The sequence below is a fragment of the Choristoneura fumiferana genome, chromosome 29 (genome assembly GCF_025370935.1).
Source record: "Choristoneura fumiferana chromosome 29, NRCan_CFum_1, whole genome shotgun sequence".
NCBI classification, from domain to species: Eukaryota; Metazoa; Arthropoda; class Insecta; order Lepidoptera; family Tortricidae; genus Choristoneura; species Choristoneura fumiferana.
This window is the reverse complement of record NC_133500.1, coordinates 2,272,248-2,290,378: the sequence shown is the minus strand read 5'-3', so window position 1 is coordinate 2,290,378 and position 18,131 is coordinate 2,272,248. Positions and strand designations below refer to the sequence as shown.

General features: G+C 35.7%; 1 protein-coding gene across 2 annotated transcripts in view; it reads left to right on the top strand.

Moving 5' to 3' along the window:
• The first annotated feature begins 413 nt into the window (after positions 1 to 413).
• LOC141444299 (serine/threonine-protein kinase MARK2-like) overlaps positions 414 to 18,131 on the top strand; it is a 196,646-nt gene continuing 178,928 nt past the window's right edge. Inside the window, exon 1 of one of the 2 annotated variants that reach the window (XM_074109801.1) lies at positions 414 to 709. Coding sequence is in view for 1 of the 2 variants with exons in the window: in XM_074109816.1 (XP_073965917.1) it covers positions 1,039 to 1,182 (144 nt within the window). In the remaining variant the exon portion in view is untranslated. Of the gene's footprint in view, positions 1,183 to 18,131 lie in introns of both variants that reach the window. The other variant, XM_074109816.1, reaches the window with a different exon arrangement.

The window sequence follows — 18,131 nt, the reverse complement described above, 5'->3', positions numbered from 1 at the left end:
TTTTTTGCACGCGTTTTGTTCGCTGAGTGCATAATTAAATACATTTATTTTTATTTATAAATTATTAACAAAAAAACTATTTTGTTACCATTAAAACTTTGTACATTAAAAGTATATGTTAAGAAACACAATTTTTGATATCATCTCAAAAAGTTGCAGTCATTAGCTATGAGCTAATAATATTTAATTCGTGTTTTGCTTTTTATTTTATGTTTATTCTCAGTTATAAAGTAGCGCAATTATTTTCATTCCGCTAAAAAAAAATTATTAAATATATGTAATTTCAAAACGCAAGGGTACGTTCAAGATGCATTCATTCGTTATTTCTGCGCATGCTCTATTGGCAGATTTTCTGACGTATCGTTAAAACTCAGTTGAACTTTTTCATGTATCACTATCTCTGTTATATCGTAAGCAATAGACAGGGAATGATAGAGAGCCGGTTGATGTTTTCGTGTCAGCCTTGTGCCCATTTACGAAGAGTAGGTAAAATCCGCCATCTTGAGAGTGAATTCAAGAACTAAGGACTTTTAGCGGAGTTATGTGATTAACATTAACAATTTTAATATTAAATGGACAATTATTTGTCCACTAGGCGCTTTCTCAGCCTCTGTAGGAACCGGTAGCATTGAAAAAATCGCGTAACGCGTCGGTATAGAGTCAAAACGCCGAAATCCCTGATAGTGTTTATGTGACAGGAGAAGACACCGTAAGCTTTCTAATAGTTTTTTGCGTGTCTATTTCCGTTTTTCATCTCGACGATCGCGATCGTATACGTAAAAGTTTAGTAGGAACGGGAAACGTGTCTTAGTTCGCTTTATAACAGTATCGCTATGTATTTTTCTGGTGGAAAATGCGGTTAGATGGGCGTAGTTGGTCGGCGGTCGGTTAAGTCTGATCGGGTGGTGTTTAGGCGTCCTGGTGAAGGCCCGAGGCGCCGGAGCGGGCTGCAGGAGCAAGTGGCCCAGAGGATGCGAGCGGCGAGGGCGCGCTTGGGGCTAGCTCAGTGTTAAGTGTTGAACTTGTGTTTTGGTGAAAATGTCGACTACGATGCGGCCGACTCTGCAAACCGTACCAGAGTCTTTGCCGGCGGACCACGTGACGACCCCAGCGGCGGCGCCCGCGGTTGCGACCACCACGGCTGCCCCGACTCAGCCTCGCCACCCCAGACCTATTTTTAAGGTAAGTGCCTCATAAAACTTCCCCAGTCATAGGTTTTTTTTTAAACATTACAATTCTTTCTTTAGGCAGTCGCGTAAAAACAGTTATACTTTGAGTCAGTCACTTTCGATCCTACAAGTAAAAACAACCAAATATAAACCAGTGATTCAAACTGTTGTTGAATTTTTCTGTTGTATGCTCACTTGTTCAAATAAACAAACATTTAAAGTAGCTCACAGAAGTAATACACTCCTTATCTCCTCATATAAAGGGTAATTTCTGCACTCAATTCAATTATGTTGAGCTAAATAAATACCACATTTTAATTTTTATTTGTTAACCTGGCAATATTCAATGTAGTTGAACTATAATCTAATTTTGGATTTCTTCAAATCGTTATTTCAATTTAATCTGCTATATCTGTAATGATAGCTAAATTATAGTTTTGTAAGCTAACAAGCTGTATTGAGCAAGCCACAATTGCCTAGATTTGTGCCTAGAAAGTGTGATCAACGGACCGTGTTGGATATACTATGAAAATAATTTGTGTTTTTGCTTAACACATTTAGGATTCTGTAATGTGTTCTAGTACTGTAAATGGCTGGACAAGGCTGTAGTGAGATGATTTTAAAAGTAGCATTTGTTTTTAAATATCCTCTCTTTTTTTGCAATCTGCCTGTCTTATGACATTTAGCTGGAGTTTAAAAATTGAATTTGTGAATGAACTTAAATGGTTATGACCCCAGAAGCAAATTTACAATACAACTAAATCAAAGCTTGACATGCATATTTAGTTTTTATTGCAAAACAATTATTATTGTCATTGTACATGACAAAATTAAATTGAAACATAATGAAATTGTTTGAGAGATGATGGTGATAGGTCAACTATTTACGGATTGTTGTATGATTGCCAACAGGTAGTTAAATCAGTAATGTACCCAATTTGTTAACTAGAGTTTACATGCCTCATACAGAGTCAAATCAGTATTTATGACACCTCTACTTGTTTTTGAAGTTAAATAACATGTAATTTGGATGTAGAGATACTTGCCAAAGATCCTAAAAAATAACTCTTATTGCACTTGTAGTTTTATTACAATGTAATCAAATCTATAAGGTCAATATAAGAACTGTGTGAAGTTAGCACCAAATTTTGCTAGTACATTAGGGCCCAATGACCACAATCACTCTGCCAAAAGTGTAGAGACTTCTAGACAAACAGATTTATTGCTAAAGTTTCATAGTAGATTATGAAACTCCATAAATCAGAATTGCTTTTACCAAATGTCGAAAATACAAACTGAAATATAGATGCATAGAAAAACCAGAAAAATAAGACCAGCTCTGGGAATCGAACCCAGGTCCTCGGCATTCTGTACCACATGCTATACCATTACACCACCACTGGACAGTGATACAGACACAAATTTCTCCTATGCACCACATATCTCAGCTTGTTTGTTTTCTTATTTAGTCACTTAAACAGCGACACTAGCGACATCTATGCTGTAGCCCTCATCGAGAAACTTTCAGCACCCCAATGGAACTAACCGCTCACCCGGACAAGAGATGTTCAAGAGATGTGTTTATGGTGGATGGTTTTACTATGCATCTATATTTCAGTTTGTATTTTCGATATGGGTTTTACGGAATGACCGTAAAATAACAAAAAAAAATGGAATTGAAATAAAAAATACAAAAAGATTCCAAAAAAAAAACAATCTTAATATGACCAAATGCTTATACTTTTTTTCATACAGACTAATTGAGAACATACAGAGAATAATTATTGCATTATAACATTTATAACTAAAATATCAACCTAATTTATACATGTATTTTGTGAATTAAAGTTTTCTCTAACCATATAATAATAATTATAGTGTGAAGCACCATTATTTAGTCCTATGCATGATTTTTGATTACTCATCAATATCTTGCATTGTATTACATAAATGCATAGCTATTGTCTGTTGTTGATTCTTCATTACCCTGCGGGCTTTTGTTCAGTATTATGACTCAGTTTCTTTGAGGATGTTCAATTGTGCAACTATCCATTAATATGGAATAATGTTAGTAAGTGTTTGAATTTCTGTATTTTTTATACAAAACTGACTGTTATTGACGGTTTAGGATTCTGTAATTCAAGAGAAAGAATCAAAACCTTAAAATTTGCTGCCCAAATGTGCAATACAAAAATAGAATGTATGTATGCAATAAGTTAAAGGGAATTACGAGCTTATGACAATGTAACAGAGTAAAAAATATTTTGCTTCACTATACTATAGTTTACGCCATGGCAGTTAAACTTTATTCCCGAAACAATTAGATTCAAATAGCTTTTTTATCAATTGTCAAACTGAGATAAATTTCATTTCACTTTCACATCTTAACTACTGGATCGATTGGCATAAAGTTTTCGTATTAGAAGACTGAAATAAAGAGTTGTTCCCAAGGGCGATTAACGAATCCTTATCAGACGAAGTCGCGGGAAAAAAGAATCGTAATTACGAGTATTTTATATATCACTTGAGAGATATTTTTAAAGTCAAGCCAGAACTGAAAGACTGATTTTACTAGTTTTAATTTACCTAAAATCATTGAATCAATCTTTAAAATAGGTCAGAGACCAGTATCAGTTTTTCGCAACGAAAATTTACGATACATAATGAATGAACAATGGTCTGATATCCTGAAGTTTTTTTTATAGCTATAAAGTATTAATAGCCTATTAACTATGCAATCTTACCTATATAGTTATTTGTTCCGACGGCAGCTACCGAAACATGGAAGCGGCTTCGTGGTTTTTCGATTTTAAATCCCGGGCTCGAGCATATCGAAATGTTGCGATTTTAGAAAGTAATTTAAATGGTTTTTTTTTAGATTTCGAGTATTTATTAAGCTGGGGACCGATTTTTAAGTCTTATTTCTCGAAATTTTGAGTTTCTGAGTATTGCTACTAAACTAAAACAGGACAAAAATGCGAATAATTGATAAAATTTATTTTCTTTCATTTAAAAATTTAAATATAGTACAGATTTAAAAAGTGGTCATCTGAATCGACTAACAAAGCAGTTTCAATCATTCCGAGCCGTTTTAAAATATTCCGACGGAGTATTACCAGTTTTTCTGGCGATCACATCAAATTAATTACCAAATTTATATAAAATTGCACTTAAAAAGTAAGTTTACGACCAAAAAGTCTCGAAACCTAAATTTTCTGTAAAAAAATGTAATTGGCATTGATCACTTTTTTACAATGTGGTCTTATTCCAAAACCATTTGGAGAAATAGGTTTATTAAATCATTTTATAACATTTTAGTTAAAAAATACTTAAAGATCGTATGTATATTTCCAAATAACGTTTGACCTTTGTTTGATTTTTATCGTAAATAATCGTTATGTGACTAAACTACCTAATCCTAACACTGCCAGGTGATAGAAGACAGTAAGTTAACTTAAATAATTGTGACGGGCAAAGATAAACGCAGTTTTTAACGCCATAGCATCTATGGTTAGCTATAATTCCGATACCTTATAAATAGGATAAAAAAAATTAAAACCCACCTAAAACCAAAATCCTTCAAATAGGTGTCTTAAATTCGCCTATTTTATGAGAAAATAAAATTAAAATAAACATTTTTTTTAACCAATGCCAATTTTAAACGTTCTGGCTATGATTAATTACCATTTTTTTGTGAATACATATTACTAAGTGATAATTTCTATGTGTAATATTTCTACTTGAAAATAAAACTAATTCAAAGGGCTCGACTTTTGGGATATGCAACTTTGTTAAAAACTATCTTACCCATAGAAATTAGTTTTATTCCAATTAAATTAAAAATGAATAAATAAAGTCTTACCGTCGTTTGCCGTTCGCAGCATAAGCAGGTCTCAGGCTCTGAAAGTCGCAGCTTCAACTCGTAGTGCCGAGTAAAACCACAAAAAAGTTCAAATCACAATTCAAAAATTCTAAGCGAAAAATGTGGAACAGCAGTCGTTAGAAAATCGAGAGTAGCACAAGACAACCTATCGCTTGGCGAGCGCACCGTCGAATGATGAAATTAACTCGCACACAAGTATTGCACTTTTAAGGGTTGCAGCTACCTGCATGCAAAAAGATGCTGTCTCGCTCGCACAAGTAGAATATTGTATTTCCGTCTTTCTCTTAATAACGGTGTAATTAGGCAATGATGTTGTCTCACTTGCACATTTGAAATATAATATTACCATCTTCTAGAAAGGTGCAAAATTTGGCAATTTGGGAAAACCAATAATTCTTAAATTTTCAGGTGTGGGAACTTCGGTCAAAATTAGTAACTAAATCCTTGAATACAAAATTATAAAACAAAATCTTTGTATGTTCCCATAGGCATGATCCTGAGGTTAACAGAACCGTTTCAAATATTAAAAAAATCGCCAGATATATTCTGTTGAAACAAATTACAGACAAAAGAGGCTAATCTCTGAAAACATATCCGTAGAGCTGTATTTTGTGTCAAATCAAAATAAACAAAATTTTACAATTTCTTTGCGACCTCAAGATTTAATAAATCTTGCACCATTTTTCATGCGAGTCTAAACTGAGCTTTACGCGTAGGATGCTAACGATCGTCTTCATCGTTTCTTTCCATCTGTTTGACAGAAAGAAGTAGTGAAAACAACTGATAGAAAACGATTGCGATTCCAAGTACATTTAATAATAAGGCCTTTGGTTATAATATGATATGATGTATTCAAAATTTCATGGCAATCAGTTCAGTAGTTAACACATGAAAGCGGAACGAACAACCAAACTCACTTTCACATTTATAATATATTCATATTAGTAAGGATCTTTATTATTTATTTATTTAACGCAATTCGTCAATCCCGTTTCAAGCGGGATTTTTTCGATACAGGAGCTCATTCCATGCGCGCGAGCCACTAAATTAAAACTTGTAAGTCAAAGAAGTTTCTGATTATTTGCCCTATTAACGTAAATTATTATAAGTGTTATTTAGTGATTTAAATTAGAACTATTCGGAATCATAGTCATTGTTTTTGTTAAGATTTTTAGGTCAATATTCTCACTCTTCAGTTAGGTACTCTGTTATATTTGGTTATTTATTAATAGTGTTACGTATTTCCTGCATATTTTTTCCTGAAATGACTGACTCAAAGTAAAAACCGATTACAAACATGTATACATTGTTACTGTTAAATTAAATTAGGTGGGTTAATTGAATCTTATCTATCAATGAGTAAGCTATGTTGGGCATCTGGTTTAATTAAAATTACATATAATAGGTAATATTGGAACACAACTGAATGAAGTTATTTAAGTCTGTTATATAATATAATAAAAGTAAAGAATTACACTCAATATGACTGGGGAACTACTTATTTAAGTTTACTGTTAGCTTCTAGCTTTGTGTATCGTCTTAAGTTTGAGCCGCTCAAACTTGTTTGTCTGTTTGTGACGTATCAATTTCGTGCTGTCTTCCATTCCTACCTATTATCCATCCAAGGGCGCAATATTATTAGAATTACCATTTTGTTTGCGCAAATTCCTCCCTTATCATGTTATGGGTAGGTCTCATTCCTAGACATGTTTTCTTATTAGGCGCGGTCCGAAGGGGAGGGGGATCACAGGGGACATGCCGCCCTCCCCCCCTAAAATCTTACACGTCAAATTGAAAAATATTCTAAAAATTTACAAAATAAAAAAGGCAATGTTTTGCCCCTAGCCGCGATGGATTATTACGACCCCCTCCAAAATTTCAGGCTGCCACCGCGCCTGTTTCCTACCAACTCATGCGTAAAACGGGACGCATATTTTTATACGTTATATTTATATTACTTAAACACTTAATACTACCTCTATATTATTATGTGGTGGCCGATGTGACATCATCATTGTTGTAAGTACCTTTAGATTATTTTTATGTTTTAAACTTTCGTGATTTTCACTCATAACTACAACAATACCCGGGATTTATCAGGTTTAACAAGTAATAATAACCTCGACGTTACATCCACATTCCAGAGGATGTGGTCACGAGTAGATTCACGACCTACTCGAGCGAGTCCACTCCTGACTTGCACTGAAATGTGCCTGAAACCTCGAGGTCATTATTATTATTACTCGTTAAGCGTGATAAGTCCCGTGCGTTGTATGTAGTAGATACTTACTGTTTACGTTGTTTCATTTGATAAGAACTTATTGGGTTACCCTATTAAACACTCTTTATTAATGGCATCATGATATTGAGTATATGATAAGTTTGCATTCGTAATAAAGTGATGCTAGTTCTCACGCGTTTATGCAAGTTTAATGACTAATGAGTAATGACGTTAGTTAAGTCAGTCGCTAGTCTAGTTCGAATCCTCGAAGTCTAAATTACGTTTTTTTTGTCGATAGGTAAGCTATGTGTTGGATTTTTTTTATTTTGTTTAGCTAGTAAGTCGTTGCTCATCAAACTCCTTATCATCATCCGTGCGACAGAGCGTGCTGAAAAGCACGAAAGTAATGTAATAAAAATGATATATTATTTTACATTAGTTTTCCTGTTTCGTTGATTTTACAAATGCCAGAGATCTAAAAAGAAACATGGTTCATAGGTATTCTAATTTTATTTCGTATTTACAAACTTTAAGGGAAAACCTAGTTTTATGCGGTCAGATTTAGTCAATCGAATTTTATGCTAACTATAATGAAACAGTTTATTCCTTTCTGTTTTTTTTTCATTACTTTAACTTGCAATATTTAGGACGAGAGGGTTTTTAAAACTGGTATCATATTTTAAGCCACCCAACATGTATGAAACAATGAAGGAGATAATTTAAAAAATAGTAAACAATAGGCGGTCAAGCTTTAAGCTAACACTGGCTCTACCAAATAGCCCGTTAGGTAGACAGACATAACAAAAATAACTATTTTTTAAATAATAAAATCAACAGCAATGCTACCTAAGTACAAACAATAGAACCGGCTTACGTCCAAGTAGGCACTCTAAAACTGTTAATTCATAAATCCTAAAAAATTCCCCAATATTTATGATCTTTTGTTTATACAAGAAAGGATTAGTAGACAAAAGAGCTGTTGAAAACTTTATTTTTTCTTATCGTAAACCGGCAGCCATTGCAAAAAACAAAAGGCTAGCCATAAGTAGATTAAGGGGCTGTTTTACCATCCATTGATTAGTGTTAACTGACGGTTAAATGTGATGCCGTCTCTATTTGTTTTGTTCGAATAGACAGAGACAGCATCACATTTAACCGCCAGTTAACACTAATCAATGGATGGTGAAACAGCCCCTAAGAATACTGTTTTATTTGTATGCAGCTGCGTTTGTAACTGTTGTCTAAGTTAATACTATAATGTCATCAAAGTAATACCGAAAGTGCAAGCGAGTTGCCTATAGGGATTTGGCAATAGCGGTCTGCTTACGTACGACACTCGTCCTTAGAGTATTCTATTATTAGTTAAGTTTTTTTTAATACGCTGCCTGTTTTATAATCCCTAAACCGTAAAACAGGTATATTTAGAAACAAATATTTAAGAACCTCTACTCGTTGCGGTAAGTACTGACTATGTGTATCTTTAAAGCAAATTAAAATTTGTCGAAACAAATTTTACTCTTCGACTTCAGTATGGTTGTATCAAAACGTTCTTGAACTGAACAACATATCACAGTGCGTTTCAACCATCGAAATTAATTACGAAAAATGTCGGTATCGATCTAATTTAATTTTAATTGGGAATTTAAGACCCATTCTCCCCTATTGGATGCCATGATTGCATTCGGTGGATGTGACCAGGCCGTATTGTCTACCGCGCGGACACTTGCTGTTGCATTCATTATTTCTTTCTGTGTAACGCTGTAAGCGGTGAAAGCGATGGCAAGAGCCCGCGTGTTAGTTAGACAATAAGGCCTCAGGATACAATAATTATACCTACACGTTACAAGTATACTATAATCGTTTGCATGTCAAAACAATAATGCCAATAGACGTGTCTGTCAACTTGAAAGTTCGACTTTAGTACATTCATTTGATGGGAACTTGTTTAAAAATTGATAGACCACTTATTTGGCTGATTTGATGACTTTTTTTGTTATCTACTGAGTTAATACAGGTGGCTGTACCAGTATGAAGAGCTTTATTCCACGATAACGATGAGTCATCAGTTGCCATGGCAATTAATCGGTAAGGGCGTGCCGTTCATTAAAAATCTCTGCACCGCGTTATGTCACGGGATGCAGGATCTAATTTTATCGCGGACACGGAAACGGCGTGGGCTCAAGCCGTCATGACAAAAATAAACCATATCTCGGGATATACAATACATGCAGAATTGAGTCGATTGCATGCAACTGAAGCTGGAGATGGGTTTTTGGAGGCCATATCGTGAGGAAATGCTAAGGCTGCGTTTGCACCAGAGATGTGCGAGGATGTGTTTGTTACGTTACGAGGAATGTGATTTTCATGAACCAATAGAAACGTTCTCGTGGAAACAGCTGAGCGGAGCGAGGCTAGGTAAATGTAGCGTTTCTTCAAACTCTACTCATCCACGAATTGCTTTTTCCCGGCCTCGGCAGTAATGTACTATTACTGTCTATTACGGAATCTAGCCTATTGTTATCAATGTTATTATTATCACACTACTAATAACGGATATCTTGTCTATATCCCTCTCAAAACCCTCAGAGCTAAATACTTGCAGGGGCCTTTGATAATTTAAAGGATAGGGCATGTGATGTCACAGAAATGGGATGGTCGAGTGCCCTATTACTTAAGCTAATAAGTAATAATGAGTAGTGAAGTAACTGTCGTGTTTCAACACATAATATAAAAGCGGCAAGAGGCGTCATGTTTACGAGCGCACTGGAGAATGAATTATTGCTCTTTAAATTTACATAAATCGTCACATTTCTCTTTGCCACGTGGAAGCAAATAAAGTATCCCATTTTTTACTCGCGCTGTTACTGTGTGAAACACACAATTTGATTAATCGCCTAACGCAGTGACGTCAGTATAATCGATAACGAGAGTAGCGTCCCGTGCGTTACCTAAAATAGAATAACAATTCGCTTACAAAATACACTGTTTTACAGATCTGTGACGTCCTCGTTCTACTTCTTGGGCAATGAGAGAAAATGCGTCATACCTATATGTTTTAATATGACGGTAACATGAACATCTACACATGATGGCACAGTCGGTTGCCACCTTACGGAATCGCTTAAGGGCGTACTGGCTTGAGAGTTCTTCGTAAGATCTTAAAGAGGCAGTGTTGTGTGTTCTGTTTTGTGTATGTGTGGTGTATATGTATATATTATGTATTTTACATGTAGTTTATTTGTCTTGATATGTATTAGTTTATTGACTTTATTATTATGTATTAGTGTGTACCTATATATTTATAATGAATTGTTTGAGTTAATTTAAAATTTCGTTTTTTTATCTTTTCATTGTACTCGTAGTGTCTAATCTTGTGTCTGATATCCTGTCAATCGTTCAAAGGTTGACTGGAAGAGATCCCTTTAAGGGATGAGTTCGCCTTTGTACATCTTATTATCTTGTGTTCTGTTATTTTCATTTGTTTTTATGTACAATAAAGAGTTTCACAATACAATACAACATCTATTGGGCTTTATTTCGCGTATAAGTTTTCCATGTCACTGGGCAATCCTTTGCGATGTTTACTTGCCCTTGTATCTATAATGGGATACTTGTTTTATTTTTTTAACCTTGCGATCGAGGCACGTGACTGTAAAGTATTGTGTTTGAAGTAAATATTGATACGTATGCATTAATTAAAATAAAAGGAAAGTAGGAACAAGAATAAGCCTAGAATATTCTACAATGAATCCTCACATACATCCTTGAAGCTTGCTAGAGTTTGTGTCAATGTATAAAAAAAACATAGTTACGCACACCAGCTGCTTGTTTACATGAAACGCGAAATTTGCACGCATGCATGTGGTAATATCTCTTTGTATTAGCTCAGCAGAAAATGAGCTAATAAATTTAATTGGACGATAGCACCGGAATTGGCATCCGCGGCGTCTGTGATCGTATTTCGCATTCCGATCCGAACAGAAGGGCTACTGCGAAATTCGAAAATCGAAGTTCGTATCGTACCATCCCTCTCGCTCTCGTATTAAAGAATGTAAGCGTTAGCGGGACGGTAAGATAAGAACTTCGATTTTCGAATTTCGTAGTAGCCTCTCAGGAATCGGATAGTTCAATTTACCGTTTCGTGCTTGTGGTTTGTTTGTTCGTTGAAAATTTGTAAACCATTTTTCAACCACTTCATCTAGGTATCTGATCGAGCTGAAACTTGATATAAGTGCTTATGTAAATTTGGTGACAATTCAATAATCTGGTCACTACCAGATTAATTTCACTAAATTCTGGTGGTCAAGACGGGATCGTAGCCGCGGGACGGAATTCTCCAAAGGCAATGGCATCTACTCGAGGTATGGAAAATATAGTTTGGATGACAATGCAAGATGGTTAACAAAAAGTACAGTCGGGAAAAAAGCTTGTATTAAAAACGAGTTTTCAACGAAAATTTATTGTATTTCGAATTATTTGACTTGCGAACTGGCCACTGACAACATGAATCTTCAAGAAGCACGATAAGTACCTATCCGATGACATCACAAAAGCGCGCAATATGTTAATAGCAACTTAACTGTCGTAACGGATATTTCGGACTGCGCAAAAAATCTCAACTCCCACTGCATTAAGTATGGCATTATCCTTTACCGCAAAGCGTCTCGCGCATTGAATATGGACTTACAAAAATATACTATTTAAAAATCCGTCCTGAAACTGGAAATTTCTCGATTCTTTCTAATGAGTTCCATCAAAATAAATATCTGATATTAATAGGTCCATCTCAGCTTGTTCTTAATGAATATCTGGGAAAATTGCGTGTTTTAAAATTTTAACTAGAATAAAGCTCCGCCGTCCAGTATCTTTATCTTTCTGTAAAACAGAGGTCTAAAATGATTTAATGTTTGCTGTTTTAATAAAAAAATTGCCACTACTTTGCCCCTGGAGGTAAAATACTTAATTACTTTAGATTTGTTAAATGGACCAATTCACAACATTAATTTTATCATCAAAATCGATCCATGAAAGTCGCAATAAACGACTCAAACCTGCAGTCGAATTGTTAACTTTTGAAGTCGTAATCTTACCAAAGAACATTGCGGCTAAATTTTCGAGTTCCGAAAGCTGGTTTGTGTGTTCTCGGTATGAGGGTAGTGTCGTATGAAGCAACCTGATATGTAGCGAAGCGAGTTTGCATCGCCATTTAAGGGCGTTCGAGAGAGCTGACTCGGTAGTAGGTACTTTACCAGTTACGTGGATAAAAAGTGGCTTTCTTCAACGAGTAGTAGAGCTAAATCGATTTATAATTTTGTAACCTAGTTCTCAGTTTTCCCATAGTTCAAAGGATTAAGCTAAGTAGGTATTCCAATTGTTGTTGAAAGTATCTGATAACTTCTAGTTGGAGTTGCTTCGTTTACTGATTCGGCGAAAAGGCATTGTACAAATTATTTACTCGAACCAAAGACACCAACCGATAATTTGTAAAGGATTATATTTTAGTACCTATAGGTAGAGTCATTCACGATGACTCGTGCCGTGGTTCTTATTACAATGTCATTAATGTCTAATTTTGATAAAATCACGCGTCTTCGCAGATGGCACTAGGTATAGCTACTTATAGGTTAATTTTTTGTATTATTGTTTGGTTTTAAGTTTAGTTTTCTGTGTAAATTGGTCATATTTTATTTTATACCGCTAATAAGTTGACATCATTTTTAATAGCATAATTATACCACGCAATAAATAAATAACACTTGTAAAGTATGTATATTGAAAATATGTTTTATGATGTGATCATTATTGTCTAGTCTAGGTATATGTACCGACAACACGCAAGGCGTATTTAGGTAGGTACTTTTTTAGTCTGTCTCCTTGGTAGCCACCCTTGGTAGGACAGCCGTCCTCAACATACGTTGTTTAGTTGCTATCAGTTAATGTATCAAATCTTTACTAAAATCACAGTATGTGTAAAAAAATACCTCTATCGGCCTCCCTCTTGCATAGGTTTTGTCGCCTGCTGGCGAGTTTTGACTATATTTTTAAAGGAATCTAGTCGTACTGCCGTTGCGAAACTCATGCACATATTGAGAAGTGCACAAACTTCCCGCCATTGTAAAAATAAAGGTGTCGTTAGCACTGCGGGTCCTCGGTGGACAAGTTGTCGTTCTTTCTGCCGTTCGGAAACCTTTGTTTAAGAGTGGATGTCTTCTTGCTGGTTGATGATGATGATGATGAAAGTGTCCTCGCCGGCGCCGTGTCGCGTTTCAAAGATACTGGCGCCTCATCACCTGCGTCAAACCAAACGCCCCTCAAACCCGCTGTCTAATAAAATTATGCTAATTCCGAACCCCCGAAGACTTATCGGGGCGTATCAGCTTTAAAGTAACTTCGGAAGGGTTAGAATTACCTGAGCCCGAATTTGATATTTAATTTTGAATCCAAATCAAACATGCCCGTGTGATATACATTTAGCGGATTAAATCTTACGCGGAACTTCTTGGTTGGACACGCTTATGAATGCTATGGTATTTTGTATGGTTAATAATTGTTTAAGTTTAGAGTAATATACATAAAGGTATATTAGATACAACTAGCTTTAACGCGCGGCACGGCCTCGCTTCCTTTTAAGATGAATAAACTAGCTCTCTATTCTGTGGGAGTTTAAAAATCCCTTTTTTTTAAATGGCAAAAACGGAACCCTTATAGTTTCGCCATGTCTGTCTGTCTGTCTGTCCGTCCGTGGCTTTGCTCAGGGACTATCAATGCTAGTAAGCTGTAATTTTGCACGAATATATATGTAAACTATGCCGACAAAATAGTACATTAAAAAAAAACAAAAAAAGGTTTTTTAGAGTATATTGTAGTGTGGGGTATCGTTGGATAGGTCTTTTAAAACCATGATGTGGTTGCTAAAACGATTTTTCGATTCAGTGATTAGTTTGCTAAATATTCAACTTTAAAGTGCAAATTTTCATTAAAATCGAGCGTCCCCCCCCTCTAAAATCTAAACCAGTGGGTGGAAGAACTTGAAAAAATTCAGCATGCCAGTAAGTATATTAAACTTACAACGAAAACTATAACGGTTAAGTTTTCTTGAGAATTATTAGTAGTTTAAGAGTAAATAGCAGCCTAAGGTATAAAATATACCTAAACTTGGAATATTCCGTACAAAATACGAAATCCTTAGAAAAATATTACTTAATTTTTTCGTAATGGCTACGGAACCCTATTTCGGGCGTGTCCGACACGCTCTTGGCCGTTTTTTTCTTAATTACTATCACGCTAACAAACGAGTAATAATGAATTACCTCGCCGTTTCGCCCACATTACAGTGGCCGTGGTCATGAGTAGAGGCCCTTTTTGTTCACCTGTGTAATGCTTATAAATAACATGTGTTTGAAATTTCCAGTCTCTAGCTCCTGTGGTTGTAGCTATGCTTTTTTGTCAATCAGTCAGTCACGTTACTCTTTTATAGGTATAGTAATAATATTACGGGACACTTGACACCAATTGACCTAGTCCCAAAATAAGTATAGCTTGTGGTATCGATGTGGATCGAACCCGGAACTCAAGCTTCATAATCAGGTTCTCTAACCACTGGGCTATGTCGTCCTTCAAATATATAAATGTACACGTATTATATAGATAAATGAACCATTTACTACGAAAATGTTCTATACAAATTGATGCCATGTCTAAATCTAAAAGTTCTTCAGTGTTGTCTATCGTGTACCTAGTTCTCAACTATCAGTGAATTTTCCCGAGGCACCATTCAATATGAACTCTCGCAGGTGTACGCAAGACAAGTGTCGTGAACTCCGATGTTTTGTCGAATTATGTCGACTTCTCTGGAAGAATCGTCCCAAGTTTTACTGTACGCGGCATCGGGGACAGGTGAAAAGTTTCTGCGGCATCCGCAAGGTAGATATAGGTATAAGCAATGTTGGTTACGTTGCTAGAATGCTTAATGATTTACCTAGTCTTTATTGAGTTTCGGGAGTCGTGTTTGTAATGAGTTCGTGGATTCTTGTTAAAGGTTTATTTGATTGACTATGAGGAGCAAGGTAAATTTGCTAGGTTATTAATTTATTAGATATTTCTTACCAAATATGAACTAAGAGACCAATAGATTGTCTTATTGCTTGGTATATCGCTTGTTATACCTGCGCGTTGTTTTTTTTTTATTTAAAACGGTTTTTTTTTTAAATAGATTAGTTAGGCGAATTCAACACAATCTTTTAAATTTCGTTGCAATCGCGACTTTGTTTTATTTGAGGCAATTTTATTGTATGTAAATCCAGTAAACTAATGTATTCCGATAACCGTGCTTAAGCCGAGTTTAGACTTGCAAGAAAAATCGTGCAAGTTGCATTACATTGCGGCGCTCGATTGACTACTGCAAACTTAAACTCGTTGGCTTAATGGCGTCGCAATGCAACTTGCACGATTTTTCTTGCAAGTCTAAACTCGGCTTTATGTTTCATCACAAGTTACCTGAAATTATTGGATTTTAATCGTAGACGTTCAAAACGTAGAGCAATCGAGAAACATGTCGAAACTAGACCGATTGAGCACCCCTAAAACTAAAGCATCTCGCGTAACTCTCACGTAAAGCTCACTATGAACTTGATTGTAAAAGGTTCCAAAGAGCTCCATGGAACTTACGTTAACTATAAATATAATGCGTCTCACGCGTCTAAGAACAGTTAACAAGTTAATATACTTTCATGAGCACGTGTTCGCTATAAATAAACAGGGATCGCTCTAGTATTTTATGTCTAATTGGCCCTAGCCTAAAAGGGTCCGTGGATATTTATTTCCTAAAGGAAATATCGTTTTAATATCGTCTTAAGAAGTCCACGTGCGAACTGGTTGTTTATTTTATTAGAAGTATTTAGGTCTGAAACTTAAAAGAATGCAATCATCATCACTATCATATTAGCTGTAGTGTAGTCACTGTTGAACATAGGCCTCCCCCATAGACCTCCAAGTTCTTCAGTTGAAGCGGCCTGTACCTATCCACCGAAGACCCGCGGCTTAAACCAGGTTATCCGTCCATTTCGTTATTGAAAAGGAGATCTAAGAAGTAATTCTTTTGTGAAATTTTGTGCAAATGCGAAAGTTATTAAAGTAAAAATCACAATTACTTTGTTTATGCGTCACAAAAATAATATTGCCGCAGATATCTCCTAAAATCATCATCATCATGCCGCCACTGAAGTCCTCATCTTGGGCCATAGTCCCACGCAGTGCGTTGGGAAGCGTGAAGTAATTTATAAATGACCCCTGATTGCGACTAGATCCATAAAATTTCGACATTACGGGGTTCGGTGTTGTACGTTAATGCAAAAATATGTACCTAATCGAACCAATCAGAAATATGTTACTACGGCCTTATTACGTTGGAATACGCGTCTGCGGTACATATTTATTTATGAAGCGTTAGAAATGCTCTTAAGTATTTTTACACTATTCATGCCCCCTCCCCGTCTCCTATGTCATCAAAAATAAGCCCCTTTTGGGGCTTCATCATCATCAAGCCTATACGCTACTTTGGTGGCTGACTAGACCGATGCGAGAGCGACGTGTTCGCCCACAGGCCTGACAAGAGAAGTTGGGGCTTACGTAATACCAGGGTTCGAGGATGTATATCAATGGATATATATCATGATATATCCGATATATATGAAATGTTTTTTTATGATATATATCAATACAAAAATTGGTTTCAAAATTTGATATTATTAAGTAGTTTTTGGCTAGTTTTTGGCCTTTGTTACTGTATTTCTACTTCCCAAATGTAGATGGCGTTGGAGTAGTTAAAAGATACTTCCTAATAGTAGGTTCTAATCCATTAATGGCAACACTTCTGTCGGCGTTAATGGCGTCAGTCGTGTCAGTAAAATTTCGTTACGAAAGATTAAGTTTTTGTTGTGTTTATTCTTTTATTTTTTACAAAGAAAGTAATTGATAAAGTGCAGAAACAATTTTACTTAATGTCTTTCATACAAAATGGATATAAGTATATCAAACTTTTGATATATATCGGATATTTTCGAACCCTGTGTAATACTTAAATTACCTCTCATTCGTTGTGTATGTCTGATGACACATTAATTCGCAGGATGCACGCACCATTGAGTGCCTTTCCCACGCCGTTATATCGCTCGTCTCCCTGCTAGCTGTTAACTAACATGGCCTTTGCATAGTCCAAAAGTTTTGGTTCTAAGAAACATTAACAGTCCGAAAATAAAAACAAAAACAAACGCGTAACCCAGACATTGCATAGTAAACAGTAACGTTGTTGGCAATACCCAACTAGGTCTGGCGGGTCGGATGACCCCCCGCTCTGACGCGCCGTCTCATCAACTCGTTCATCATCTCAGAAGATTTCCCCGATGGATAGCGCAACGGGCCCATCCCGCTTGTAAGACTTATAAATTTTATAAATGAAAGAAAATTCCGTGTCAATCATGTTCCAAGTTGTAAAAGTTTATAAAATATGTAATATGTATTTCTAAATTTTATTTTCGTGCAGTGGTGTTATGTATTGTAATCTACAGGGTTGACTTGGGCTTAAAATCCAAGGTTTTCTTTTTTAGCCCCATGCATGGTCCAAAGAACTCTTGTAAACCTACAAAATTAAAACAGTAACAGTAACACAACGAAGAATGTTAATGTCGCTCGGGCCTCGTCGGTTTTTTTTCCGTTTTCTTGAAGATTCAAATCGTTCTGTTGTTTCGAGTTCGAAAGACATTAGCAAACTAGATTAAGTGAACCTAACGTGAATGACTTGACTGAGACCAACGCACGTGTGTTATATGTCAATAGCGCACAGCCTAAACACTATTGCTAT